At 44.6% G+C, this 14,765-nt stretch overlaps 1 protein-coding gene across 3 annotated transcripts in view; it reads right to left on the minus strand.

Moving 5' to 3' along the window:
- Positions 1 to 288: 288 nt before the first annotated feature.
- Positions 289 to 14,765, minus strand: part of LOC144128326 (DNA damage-regulated autophagy modulator protein 1-like) — a 73,803-nt gene continuing 59,326 nt past the window's right edge. For 2 of the 3 annotated variants that reach the window (XM_077661648.1, XM_077661647.1), the window contains 2 exons: positions 8,396 to 8,460; positions 290 to 3,449 (listed from right to left, as the gene is read on the minus strand). In XM_077661648.1, coding sequence (XP_077517774.1) covers positions 3,228 to 3,449; positions 8,396 to 8,460 — 287 coding nt within the window. In that variant the 3' untranslated portion in view covers positions 290 to 3,227. Of the gene's footprint in view, positions 3,450 to 8,395; positions 8,461 to 14,765 lie in introns of all 3 variants that reach the window. The other variant, XM_077661649.1, reaches the window with a different exon arrangement.

Below are 14,765 nucleotides of genomic sequence, written 5' to 3' on the forward strand. Positions count from 1 at the left end.
AAGCCTCTAGCAACAGCTCATTTCTGTGCACTTCGATGTTGAAACACCTGAACGCATGTGTCCATCTATTGCTCCCTCTTGAGACTAGTTAAAGGAAGAATAAAATAGGAAAGAACAAAGGCTCCGATCGAGAACAAGTCTCGATCAATAAGGAAAGGCACATGACTTAACCTTACTGTTGCGGCTGCGCGAGCACTTCCTTGATGCGACTGCCGAGTGAAGAGCTTTTCCATTAGTACTACAATATAAGGAAGTGCACATTCACACTCGTACACAATGGTGCGCAAATAACAGCCTTAATCTCGTACACGCATTTTATTGCCCAGGAAACGGGCTATTGCACGATGCGAGGTTTATGTGGCACACTCAGTGACGGTCAATGAGAGGAGACATAAATAACGGATCTTCCGAAAAAAATAAATAAAATCAAACCAGACATTTATGACTAAAATTTCCCAGCCAAGTTAGCCTGCCCACTTTTGTGATGGTGGACACATCATATGGTGCAAGCAGGAAAAGCGAATGGAAGTATAACGTTGGTAACTGCTGCTACATAGGTACGATTGATTTTTTTTTTATCCCGAAAATAACACAAAATAATAACACTTTTTACATGTGAGTTCGCAAGGGACTTTGTAAAAGCTGCAGCAAATGATCATTGGACCCATCAGAGCATGATATAAAACCAACAAAAGACGGTTACTGTTATTACCTGATGTCATAGATATAAAACCGTTCATTTTAGCGTGGTACACTAACCTTATTATTCGCATAGGTTCCGGAGACTACGCTTTCTATATTTATGTTTGATAAAACAATGCATTAATTTGTTTACATATAGCCATTTATATATGTAAACATGTGTTTATGTACAACACAAGTCTTCATACATATTTGTATGAAGACACAGCACATTTCTGTTACTCTCATTGTGCCAGACCCATAAATTTTAGTTGTGCTAACTACATTGACATTTAATATTCTCAAGGTGAACTCATAATATAAAGGGTAGTCAGCATTAGCTTTCTACTACAATTACAAGACATTGTAATAGTTCGCAATTGCTTTCATTACAAAAGATAAAAGAGCATGCCACTTTTACAACTTGTGCACCGCAGAAGGCCATGTATATTTATTCTAGTTACTGAAGAACTGCAGTAATGGATTGAGAGAAAACCAGCGGCGTCTGGTGATATCAAATTTAGTACTAGAGCGCAAACCTTAAGAGTGACGCAATTCTTAGGCGAACTTAGAATGCCGTTACACAGCGGTGCAATTAATAAAGATCATGCAACGGTGTACGAAGACCGTTAGCAATAATGACAATTTCGGAAATATTCTAAAAAATTGACAGCAATACATTGTACTGCGCCCTCATAGCCTTTCACAAACCATATACTTTACCAAATTTTTGTGCCCATTAAGCGGTATGTTACATAAAGCAATTCGGATTCCAGGACTGCAGTCTCCATGCTCATTCGAATGTTTTGCGAGGGAGTTTATCAGCGATTCACCAGTGCTGCAGAGCCTCCAAATTGTCTGAATTTTCAGCATTTTAATCGAAATACATGCGCGTTGTTCACACGATGAAAACTAATGGTCAGTCATATTTCGCAAGCTTGTTTTCTAAGCAGCCGCCCGCGCCCTTCAGAGGGCGTTAAAAGTCTGTTGAATGTATGATGGTATTCATCCCGATGTCGATGCAGGCACAGTAACTCTTCCTAAGGCCGTAAGGTTTAGAGATAACAATAGCCACGTAAATAAATCTGCGGTGGAAATTAGCAAACACAGATTAGAAGATTCGTGGCTCAAAAGCAGAGAGGTGACTTAAGATTAAAAGTGTAGGAAGATTAGTTTAGTTTATGGGGGTTTAACGTCCGTAAGCGACCAAGGCTATGAGAGACGCCGTAGTGAAGGGCTCCAGGAATTTAGACCACCTGGAGTTCTTTAACGTGCACTGACATCGCACAGTACACGGGCCTCTAGAATTTCGCCTCCATCGAAATTCGACCGCCGCGGCCGGGGTCGAACCCGCGTCTTTCGGGCCAGCAGCGGAGCGCCATAACCACTCAGCCACCGCGGCGGCTAGAAAGTGTAGGAAGACGTATTTTAAAGAAAATGGGAAATTTTAATAACTTACAAGGCAATTAAACAAAAATCAAGGAAAAAGACTGAGCATGGTGGCAACTGCCATCACCCCGTTTCAAAGGGGACGCTCCTACCTTCCATCCATCCATCCATCCATGTGGAAAGAATTAAGTGCAGTGACCCCCACGTGCCACTAATCGCGATCACTAATGATGCGAATGAATCTAGCGTGCAACTCGTCCATAAAAGAAATAATTTCTCACGGACGCCACTGTAGTCACTTTATTCTATCACTCACGTTGAAACAGAAATGCGGTATCAACAAGGTAACAATTAACAAAAACTGCAAAGCTCGCCTTTGCAGTTCATATCACAGACATGAAAAATGACACCTCCATGAGTTTGTTGAACGCATGTCACCTGTGTTTGCGTCAGAGTCTAAATAGGTATGAAAGAACCATTCAAGAAAAAAAGGCTCGTGAAAACTGCACTTGATCCCGTAAAAACGTGCCTAAGCAAATGACATTACGAGAGAACAACTGCTTGGTGAAAAAAAGCACTGCTCCTTTGATCAGTTTGCAGAAAGCATCGGCAATGGTTATTTTCCCTCGATTCATCTTTTGCTGCAGCCCGTCGTGTTGACTGGCTGACTGACAACATCTGGACCGTGGCGGTACCTCAGGCAACTACAAATGGCGGGTACCTCAGGCAACTACAAATGGCGGAAATGAATAGAATCGGAATAGAATTCTATTACCCTGGCCCGGTCTAACAAAAGTACCCCTTCGTTCGATGCAGCCACACGGCAGTGACCATGATAGCACTGTTGTAACACAAAGCACACTACACTGAAACTGCGCTTAACAAAAACATATGTACAAAACAACACAAGATATTGTGTCCCTCATTTGGACCGTTAAAAACATGCACAGAACGACAAATACTCGACCCGTGTACACACAGGCGTGTCATTCCTGAAAACAGTTGCATCCATACTTGCTCGCTTGAAACTAACCACACCATGATTTGAGCACCCGTTAAGAACTGGGCGACAGTAGAGTCGATGGTGGCTCGCAAAGTTTCCATGGTCTCATGCCTCCGAAAAGGCCTAACATTCTGACTAGATGCAAAGCAGGCCTCTAATTTGGGGGCGTCGGAGGGTCCTCCTTGAGAGACGTCTCAGCAGGGCTGCCGGCCGCTGGCTTGAGGGGCGCTCGACTCGAGTTGGGGTCAACGATGTAGTCCAGCTTCAGCGTCAGCTTGAACTTGCGGAACTCGGAAGCGAACGACAAAGTGAACACCATGAACGTGAGGACCACAACCCACTCCGACAATGTGCTGACTATGATGCCGTCGGGATACTGAAAACAATGAAGAAAATAGTGAAAGACGAATCACACGGGAAAGAGATAGAGGATACGCAAGCTCATAGAAAAAGTATGTAAAATTGAGGGTTTCATGGAAACCAGTCTGATCATGAATAAGCGCAGCCGCAAAGTGTTAAGCGCCAACCAAAACAAGAAATGCTTTTTTGGCCCCGCTTCTGCCTTGTTCATAAATCCGCCCGTAGCGGAGACGAAATGACTTATTTTGAATGACTGGTAGGCGACTGATAGTTTTCCGCGAGAAAAAGTAACAGTATGGCTGCTGCAAAAGGTTTTATCACCTTTACGTACTATACGTCCTAAAGCATAAAAAAGGTAAATGAATGTGAAGAGCAGTTTGCCCAAGTTTCTCCTGGAGCTAAAATGTTATATGCCTGCGTCAGCCTACAACTTGAGCTCGGCGGTAACACGACAGATTTGAACCCGCACACGTCGGAGCGAATACATGGGAAAAGCAAAAGAAGCCTAAGCTACGTTTGGGTGCTGGCATGTGTCCGCGTTCAAGTGAGTCTAGTCCTAAAGCAACTTACGCAGCGTTCATTAAAACGCAGATATGTTGCCGATATTGAGCCTTGATGGGCAACTGAAAATGTTTTAAAGTTCGGATAGCTTTGAGGGGTCCAAGTGCGACAATTTTAGTAAAGCATGCGAAGTCTTTTTGTGCTAGCATTTGGAGTTGGGATGTAATAGTCCATTAAAACTACGACGACGGTGTTCTGGCTTCTAGGCAGAGCACTGCGCCGGGTAGATGGCCTGATGGTGACCTCATCAATTCTGGCGGCAGACGTCTAATGCAGAAACGTTTCCCCGAATGAAAAAAAAAAAAACACCACCGAAGGTGAACAGGGAGCGTTGCTGTGCGGCTGTATATACCTTCTCATCAATGAGCTGCTCATGCGCCATTGACTAGACCTTCAATGAGCCCATTGATGACGCCATTAACGAACTCCTCCACTCTTTCCCGATGCTCTGAGAACATCGTCGTCGTTTCATTGGCAATTTCGTCACCATTTGAAATTCGGGCAGCAAAACGCATTGCCCGCCTTACATACATGCTTCGCATATCGGAATATTTGAATGTCCTAGAATTCGCAAGAAAATGATTCAGCTTCCCTCTAATAATTGCTTCAATGAGCGCAGCGTCAGTTTGTGCGAAGTGTGCGCAACACACCTGCGACCACTTCGTAATCAAACGTCGAAATATCGGTGACGACATGCAAAAAAAGTCTCTCGTTACTGAAGAGAAAGTCTTTGCAACGTAAGAGAACTTCTTGAAGCGCTAATTAGGGCCTATCTGGTTCCCGATTGAAGAAAATGTAAACACATCGGGAACACCGGAGATGGACGGGAGTGTATCTGTCTTATTTCTCTCTAACTTGATATGCTGCGTTCGTTGCATGTTTTTGCATTCTGCCTTTTGCTTCCTATATTCAGACGTTGCTGCAAACGATAGGGCTAAAAAGCGCACGATATCGATGGCGCGGCTGCGAAAGAGAATTGCCTCAACATGGTCTTTACGGAAGAGAGCACTTCTCTCTGTTGAGCGGCATTTCAACAACCAAAACTCCCGTTTTCACCCAAAGGTCCGCACTTGCCGGCTCGTACACTTAGGCCATACGCCCCAATTGCTAGAAGCCCTCTCACATGCTGTGAGCACTGGTAAGTGCCAGGAGCCATCACTGATAACTGTTGCGTTTAAAAGGGCCGTGGATCACTACGGCACCGTGCAGTGATCACAGTCAGTAACACAGTTCGCTCTCTAATCGTTACCTTTCAAACTTCATCAAAAACCGATCTATATGTACAGTTGGACGAGAACAAAGCGAAAAGGTTCAAGGAATTCTTTCGAGGCATTCTTTCCCAGACTCTTTCCTCTTATGAAGTAACGCGTGAACAATATGCTGCATATTTAATTCCGATAGACGCCTCAGTGTGCGCTAGTTGGTATGAAGACCTTCTAGAGGTCCGCGCAGAGGTTATTTTTCGACAGAACCCGTGGGTATAGGTGCAGACGCGTCCTCAATGATCAGAAACTATGACCGAAAAAAAAAAGCCAGAGAAATGATAGTACAACTTTGAATTAAGATGCAGTTGAAGAATGACTCAACCCAACTTTACGCTGGTAGGCCTTTTAAAAATCCGGTATAATTTGCAGTATCATACCAAGTGGCCAACGAAAGCTACCCCGACAGTTTTTTTTCCTTGCAATACGCTAACGAAGTTAAGTGCATGCTATAAGCTCGGCCTACTGTCCTGCTGAACTTAAGCAAGCGTGGCCAGTTCGCCGAAATTCGAAAACGCAGTGAACGCAACACGTGGCAGATGTGGAATTGCCTTGCTTCGTCTGATATCTAGCAGGCGCGTAAAGCGGCAAATTACCAGCGTGGAATCCGGATCACATTTGCCGCACCACTCTGCGTTGAACTGGCGTAGTTTCTTAAAGGGGCACCGTCAAATTCTCGCTATTATTATAACTCTCTCTGTAGTTTTCGCTGGCTTTGTTGGTTGCTTTTCGACACCAAAAGACGCATTTCTTCCTCAAAGAGACTGGTTTTAAAAATAGGACACTTCTCTCCACCACTGGCCTAAAACGCGTCATGTAAAGACAGAAAAAAAATAAATAAAGACTCCATGATAATCGCTTAGAAGTGAATGGCGCTATACACAAGCCTCGAGGTTGCGCACACACCCACAAAGTGTATTGACGTCACCAGATTTTTGCGAAAACGGCCAATGGTGGCGACATCTATGTTTTATTTTCGGAATTTTCTAGCTTATGAAAGCTTCGTTTTCAGTGGTGGTACGCTCATTGTAGATCTAACGCGGTTACCAGTAAAAACAGGGAGACTTTATTTGCTCTCAGTTTCCTATTAAGCTCTTGATGCACAGAAATCACGCAGTTCTTCATAGGTAAACTGTTTGCACAACGGCAGTTCGTTACATTGCACAAACCAGAAAACCCATCCACCTTGCGTTGCACTGAACGAAACGGACATACAACGGAAAACACGCACCTGAAAGCAGCTTCCTATGTCGCGTGGCAAATGACATGTCGGTTTGTTTCGTTCTAGCGTGAGGCCCGTTGTGATACGGACGGAATTTCATGAATAACAAAGCATTCAACCATTCAATGAATGTGTGAGAACTATAACTTTGAATCGTTCTCACAAGGACCGTGGCGCTGCAAACAATGCACCGCAACCCGCAATACCGCAACCCTTACCGCAAGAGCGAATTTAACGCTACCAATTTTTATCCTCGCAATTTTTACTGTTTTTCAGAGAGTTCACAATTATTCCAACCGGTCTTTTGCCAGTGGTTGGTACCGGTGGTCTAAAGTTTTGCTAATGTGAAATTTTCTTGAAAACAAAAAAGTCGATAAGGTGATAAGAAAATACTCGAAGCGCGCGAATGCATCAGAAGCTAAACAAACACTTCGCGGTTATTTTTCCATACATCAACCCTAACCAGTAAGAAAACAATTGCGCAAAAGAAGCATGGACGAGAAGGGAAGAGGACAAAAACAACCTTAACTCCAGCCCGCAATCACAGCGCAAGTCAATATGAGTGATAAATGCATATTAATTTCTTTAGTGCAAGTCGTGGCGAGAGAGGGCGACGCTTCATGAATAAGAACGCCCGGACCAACGCTTGTGGTCTGAACTGAAACGTGAAACCCGATTCAAATTGGCCGCCGTGAACTGTATTTACGCAGCCGGTGAGCCAAGGGCGAACGAGCTGTCAAGGTGGCGCCACCAAGGGGGAATGTGCCCAACGAAGGTACGCTGGAAAAGGCGGCTTATTCGAATGCGGTTATGTGCTGAATGCTGTCGATCATTGGTGCCAGTAAATTGTTTTTGCTTGGCAAATTGCTGCGATATACTTCAAGGTATTTGTGGTGTCCGGGCCGGCAATTTTCCACTTGGCTTTAGTATGATCAGTGGCGTTTTTCGAAGTTCGGGCTTTATATTTCTTCTGCCATTCGAAAGCTATGCCTGCTGCTCCAGTCTCTGACTAAAACTAATCGTCTGAAGACAGCCCTTTTGAGGTGCGGCATCTACATTATTTTGCGGTGAAATATTGCCAATTGTTGCTTGCTTATTCGATCGTAGTGACTATGTAATACCTGCCTGTTGGATTTGGTTATGGGTGCAGTAAAACGAAGTTAATTACGACTTTTAGTTGATGGTCGACACTTTAAGTAGTTGAAGGCTGCAGTCTACCCGCGGGAAGCTTTAACTTCGTGATGTTCTTGTGATCTAACTTGTTACGGTGGTATTATTGCGCAGAACGTGTATTCTGCCTTGATCTACACAAAGAAAAAATCGATAATTAGAAAGTATTTTAGATGACGATGGAGAAAATGTTGTACAGAAGCTTACTTCCACCACCTTTGTTGAAAATTAGTCGTTGAGAAAACAGCCCTGAGCGCAAGCCTAAATTATTCACATAACGCTTAAATTTGTCGTGTCACTCGCACTGAAGCACCCGTACGAACATAACAAGTGCATTTCTCGGAGTCACACAGTGAAACAGTACTATTTGTCTACATCATAACAAAAAAATAACGAAAGAAACTGGAGGAAGCATTCGTTCAAAAAACCATATTAACCCGCGGACAAAAGGGGTTCGTCGCAGCTGAACTCCATAATAGAATGAGTGCTCAGATCTCGAAAAAAAAGAATACGCCGCCAGAATCAAGATTGCAAAATTTGTACTAAAGGAGGTCAGTTGTTTGGGGGCAGAAGCGCAGCGCTGAGGTGCGCAACAATAACTGTCGAGTGCTCTTTCATTTCGACAAAAGACACAGGACCAGAGAGCACAGCAGTAAATAATAATAAAAACAGCCAGATTCGCAAAGGTAAGCTTACCAGCAATTAGGCGCTAACTAAAAAAAATAGCACATGGATACAAGTACTTACCATTCGGGTACTATCTGGGAGCGGCGCCAGCTTTTGCGCATCGTGTACAGGACAGAAGGCTATTGCTGTAAAAGAAAAAAAAACAGGTTTTGGATGTAAAATTCTCGCTCAGCATACTGGTTGCATACATTCGCATCCATGCAAAACTCTCTAGAGAATGTCTGAATGATGCTAATGATTTTATTTCAATGACGCAGAGGTGGCTTGGCCAGTGCTGGGGCTGCTCCCAGGTGAGTCGAAGACCCATTTTTTCCCAGGTATTTTACACAAAAGATTCCGAGAGAGCACAAGACAAGAGGAAAGCTTGGTGTCGGGAACGATTTCCTTTTAAAATATCAGCAAACTTTAAAACTATAAAAACGAGCCCTCAGGATAATTGTTAACGTTTCCTGCGGCGCATCAGCAGATGACTTTTTAAATAAGGATGATGATGGATTTTTATGGCGCAAGGGCATCTATGGCCAAAGAGCGCCATGGCCCAAGGTATTTTCGAATTCTCAAGGTGCGGTCAAAGACCTATTAACCAAGCATTTCACCCTAAAGAAGCCAAGCACTAGAACAGGGAAAGCTTGTACCCATTGTACCACCGGTGGGTACCCGACGGCACTCGGGATCGAACCCCGCACCTCCCGCATGCGAGGCGGATGCTCAGCCACTTGGCCATCGCTGCGGACCAACTTTTCAAATACTGCGTATAATTCCAATACCGCTATGTAACTATGTAAAATAACGAACCAGACAGCTACATAAACATACTTAAGACTCTTCAAGCAAGCCGCTGATAATCTAGCTATGTTTTTCAAACCAATGCTCAGACTAGAGGAAAGTGCCACAGCTATGGTACGCACACCCGTGGTCATTTCCACATTCTGCAAACATGAAGGAATTATAAACGCGTAATGATGTTATAATTTACCACTTTCTTTAAGACACCATAGAATTTATAGTGCACAGAGGGCATTGTTGTAAAGTCTTGTTTTTTGTTCACTGCGTGTATGTTCCGTTTTTTATACAGTTCGGTGGCCCCTTAATTTTCGCGTTGTTGCTGTCAACTTAATGAGAAAATGTAATTTTCTCCTGTCCTAGTGCAAACCAAATACTTTCTTTTTACATGCATAATATTACGCTAAAAATGACCAAGCTTTTTACAGGGATGCAGTCACTTCGCGAAGTTTTCTATAAGCTTTTTGGCTGCGCTACTGTCATCTCTGTGGTGTTAAAAAAAAAGATGACTTCTACGTATTCAAAAACCGGTGGGTACCCGGCCACGACGGGGTAGCAAAACCGGCACCTCCCGCATACAGCACGATAGAGTGCTGTCTGAGGTTCTTGACTGCTCCGACTTAGTTCAAGTAATGTATCAAGTTGGTTTCGACAAAGTACGCACCCACATGATGCACGCACACGTTCAATTGCTTCTTAGTACATAATAAAAAGTGCAGAATGAACGATTCGCTGAAGACCGCGTATGAAACAAAAACGTGTTCCCCTAGTCGTCACGCATGACCTGCAGCAACATCGCCTCAACGCCTCCTCCATTTCTGTGGCATGTTATGCTCCTCCATTCGGTGACCTTGGTGCCTGCTCCACACGTGCGATGTAAGGGGATAAACCGCGCGAGACTAGAGATTTACCACAAAAAATGGGTGGGAAAATTTTCGTGTTCTGTTTCTTCGCTAGTCGGCGCTCTAAGCCGCGCCAGCGTTATGACACAAGCCCTCGACCCCTATCTATGGCTCCGCATCGCAACGAGTAAACGCAAATAAGAGTCCAAACGGCTCTAACTGCGAAGATAGCGATGTGACCGGCAATGAACTAGCAGTGACGTTGTTTAGATGCCGAGTTCTCCGGTTGGCTACCTCGGTGGTAAGCAGAATCCCTAGCTGTATAACTAACAACCCTCTACCGTGCGGTTGCCATGACAACCTCCTTGATCTGACGTCCAACCTTCGTCCCTAGACACGTCACGGCGACCTGCGCACGTGACTTGCAAATCTCGCGCCGACGCAGCAGCCCTGTCAGAAACGTGGCTCGTGCGACGGCAGTGACCTCGTCGGTGATGTACGCAATTGAAGCACCGCCGCGTGCCTACACCGAAATGGTGTTTGCAAACAGGGTCAAGCCTTCCGGCCCTGGTAATAAATCGCACCCGGCGCCGTCACAACATCGTATGGAGGCGATTTGTCTTGTGTCTCGAAAGGCGCATTTACGTAGGACCCCGCGAGGCCTTAAGAGGGTCAAGTGAAAGGAAAGTTACTGTGGCCCGGTGGCAAGAGTTTGAGCATGCTAGCTTCTTTTTAGTTTCGCGAAATATGATCGGCATTTCCTGCCGCATAGTGCCTGAGAAAGGAGAGTCATAAATGTGTTAGGGCACAAGTGGGGCTTCCTGCTGGGCCACGACACGTGCGCTGTAAAGCTCGTAATGCGATATAAGCCACACCTGCCATGTGTCACAACTGGAGTATGTAGATTTCGTAACAACATGCAGCCCCTTTTAAGGGTAAAAACAACGGTGGTGTTTTCTTATTGAGCTCGAGAACTTCAGAAATATTGCTACGAACAGCCAGAGAGGGTAATGGTTATATTGCTATTTAGATCCCTCCGCACTGGCTTTGCTGCAAGGAAAAACAGGTGGCGTTTGTGAGCTTGTGCCATGCAAATAACGCGACAAAGAAAATTTCAGCTCCTGAACATCGTGCACTACGACTCGAACTCTTCCGCTCATGCATGCGATATCACCATGTCCACGTGGCTGCAACGAGGTCGACAAGAGGCATCATCGGACAGCGCGGATATCGCGTATAAATGAATCAAAAAGACATGCATCCGTCTAACACCACTCTGCAGTGAGATTCGCCGTCTCCCCGAAACCCCTAGCCTTGGATTTAGCACGCCATTTCGCACCACAGGTCGCAAAAATTTTCATTTCAACGTCAGTCACAGCATCCAGACCGGCAAGGCTCGAGTGCGGATGGGCTAGCCGTCGCAACTATAATCTCATCGCTCGCGCCATCATCCGCACTGCGCCGTAGCTTGCTGGCCTTAAAGTGCAAAATCATCGATTAGTGCTAAATTAGCTGCTGCGTGTTAGAATGGGTCATGATTGGTCCATACTTTTGTAATTGTACAACGGACTCTATTGGCGGCCAAAGTAAGTTGTACTATAGTCAGTCACGAAGCGCTGTTCAAAGTGCGAGATATTTTTCAGATTGCAAGCGTAATTTAGCTGCCATTAGCTGTCGCTTCCTATTAAACGGCGAAATGCGAGACAAAACAGGAGCACAGAGAGGGACATTTGTTCGCGAATATTATCCGCTGTCATTAATGCCGTCCTATGCGCAACTAAACGCAGCACCATTGTAACCGTTTGTGGCGCCAGCGGTCGCATTTAACGCACTCTTTGGGTAGTCTTGCAGTGCCTATAAACAAGCATAGGACACATTTCAACACAGTTTGCATGGTTCTGCCCCTTCACGAGCGAAAACAAAAGTTTTGAAAAATAATTTCCGGGGTTATTTCATGGCAGCGGGTAGAAAAGTTTGAGTTAGCACTTCTCGGAGTTGGCCATGCGAGTGTTTTTGCCTCGGCGCCGGCAGCTCTCCTAAGATATGTCTGGTTAAGGTTCTCCAGTTCCCGTTTTTTGACATTTGTGATTCCAGAAAGAAAATAACCAGTGCTATATTTTCTCCAGTACTACATTCAGGCCGCGAAAAAATGTATGGCTATTCGGGAAGAACAAAAATAAAGCGCTGCCTATGAACTGCTCATACCCAGCGAAGCTCGTCAATAAAAAGGTACTGCTGGTGCTTCATTATTTGGAGAAGGCAAGCGGTATAACTACGAGTATGAAACACGCCGCGTCCCGATCTGTATCCAGAACTTTGCACCTTTTCGCACAGGGAACTAGTGTTCTCAAAGCGCAGCAACGTACATGTTCAATTCATGGATGGCCAAGACAACACTTGATTAACAATATATATATATATATATATATATATATATATATATATATATATATATATATATATATATATATATATATATATATATATATATATATATATATATACACATATATACACATATATACACATACATACATATACATACATACATACATATACATACATACACATACATACATACACATACATACATACACATACATACATACATACATATACATACATATACATACATACATACATACATACATATACATACATATACATACACATACATACATACATATATATATATAGATATATATATATATATTCCCCTGACTGGCATCCGGGGTCATTTTTGTACCATGTTTTCGAGCGGCAAGGGGCTGAAAGGATGCATTTCGTACACTTTTTTTTAGCGGCGCAAATTTGTTTGCGAGGTAGAGAATTGTGCTTAAAGCATTCTTTTGCTCTTCTTATACCCGGGGCCACAATTTCTACAAATTTTTATGCGAAACTTATAGCATCTTAAAAAAGGTTAAGCTGACATACGAACTTCACAAAATGTAAGGTAAGTTTTAATTGCCCTCTCAGCATCCATGGGATCCAATAGGTTTCGAAAACATTCTGGTGCAGCTAACACAGATGTAGGTGAGACGAACAGTGTCAGCCTTGTATGTTAAGTGTGAACTAAATAGGATACAATTACACAGTTTCGTGAGAAGGAGAATAGTCCCACATCATAACTGACGCTATGCGGGAACTTGAAACCTCATAAATCATGGGGCTCGTTATGAAAGGAACTTGAACGAATTATAATGGCTCAACCTGACCTCACTGCGAATGTTCTTGTGTAGGATGTGCGCAATCTATGTCTTGCAATTTCGTCGACACTGTAATGCTGGGACGTGCACATACCCGAAAGTACTTTTCACACAGGACAGCAGACCATGAGTCATGCCCATACCCGCAAGGTCGCAATAGCGAAAAAGAGATGATGCGCTGTCAGAGACAGCGCCACTTTCATGGTCGTGCGGATGGCCCGCGCATTTGTGCACGTACGCCAGCAAAAAAAATTCCCTCGAATTTGCACAGGAGCGGAAGATCTTTCTTTCGTAGAAAACCGAGCCAGAGAGCAACGATACCCGCGCCGACGTCGTTCTTTGCGCGAGGCAGGTGCAATTCGTCAAAGGTGAGACAGGCAGGGGCCGGTTCGCGTCTTCAGCCAGTGAGTGACCTTGAGTGCGCCGAGATGGATGCGGCAAGCGGGCGGCGACAGCGGCGCTGGCCGACTTGGAAACACAATAGGAAGCTGCTGCTGTAGTGCTGAGAGGGAGCGGAATTCTCACCGCGAGCAGCAAACGAGGCGGAAGTGAACTGGTCCTTGGACAGCGCTCAGCCCCGCACGCGTAGTTTCGTTTGCATAACTTGGCATAACGAGCAGCCGGCGCCGCGGCGGGAAGCTAACGTCGTTTGATTTGTACTGTTTCCTCAAGGTTAAAGTGCAGGTAAACGCTCGCGTTAGTCGCACAGCGCAAAGCCTTGAGTAGAGAAAACAAAAGGAAAACACGACGCTTTAAGCGGCGTATATTAAGGCCACCGCAATCACCTGCTGACGCAGTATCAGGGACGCCTGCCGTACGAGGGACTGTTTAACGTTCCTCTTATAGAAGCCCTGAACTAGCTCGGCCCACGTTGGCAAATGAAAAATGTAAGTAGAAGAGCTGCTATTGTTTAACACTCGTCTCTAGTGGCGTGAGTTAGCAAACCCGAAGGAAGTTTTTTTTTTGAGAGCACCTGGAAGTGATGACAAGGAAAGCCTGCTCATGTGGTGCGCGACACGGATGTGTGCTCTCTGCTCCGCTGCTATACACTGGCGGCCTTTTCCTTGCAGTTTAACATTGTCTGTCCTCTTCTGCTCTTCGGTCGTTCGCGCAAGTTTGGGCTTGCACTGTCCGGCCACAAGCTTAGCGTTCCGTGCCCGCCGATAGAGCGTGTGGTGTTCTCTCCTGGTTTTGGAATCTTTCTAGGAACACACGAAGGTCGCAAAAATGATAGAATAGAAATCGAATCGCAAAATTTCTTTGTTCATTTCCTTAAATTTTAATGACGGTTGGCATCTTTTGGAATGAAGAAAATATGTTGCAAACGCAAGCTTTGCTGCAATGGGGACTTTGAGAAGGTGGCTTGCTTTGCCTTCACAAACAGAGGTCGTCTGTCATGTTCAGGTATTCAGAAGCTGTGACAGAAAACAATCTATCGAAAGCACGAAGAGACTGTCAATCTTAAATTCTTAATCGATCTTTCAGTACCCGTTAACACTCGGTTATTTTGTGGGTATTTGTAATCATTAATTCCTAAGGATGGGCGCGATATCGTGTCTTGTGGAATTTTCGCATTTGTCAAGGGGTCTTGAGAATAAA

Source organism: Amblyomma americanum, chromosome 4, assembly GCF_052857255.1.
Source record: "Amblyomma americanum isolate KBUSLIRL-KWMA chromosome 4, ASM5285725v1, whole genome shotgun sequence".
NCBI classification, from domain to species: domain Eukaryota; kingdom Metazoa; phylum Arthropoda; class Arachnida; order Ixodida; family Ixodidae; genus Amblyomma; species Amblyomma americanum.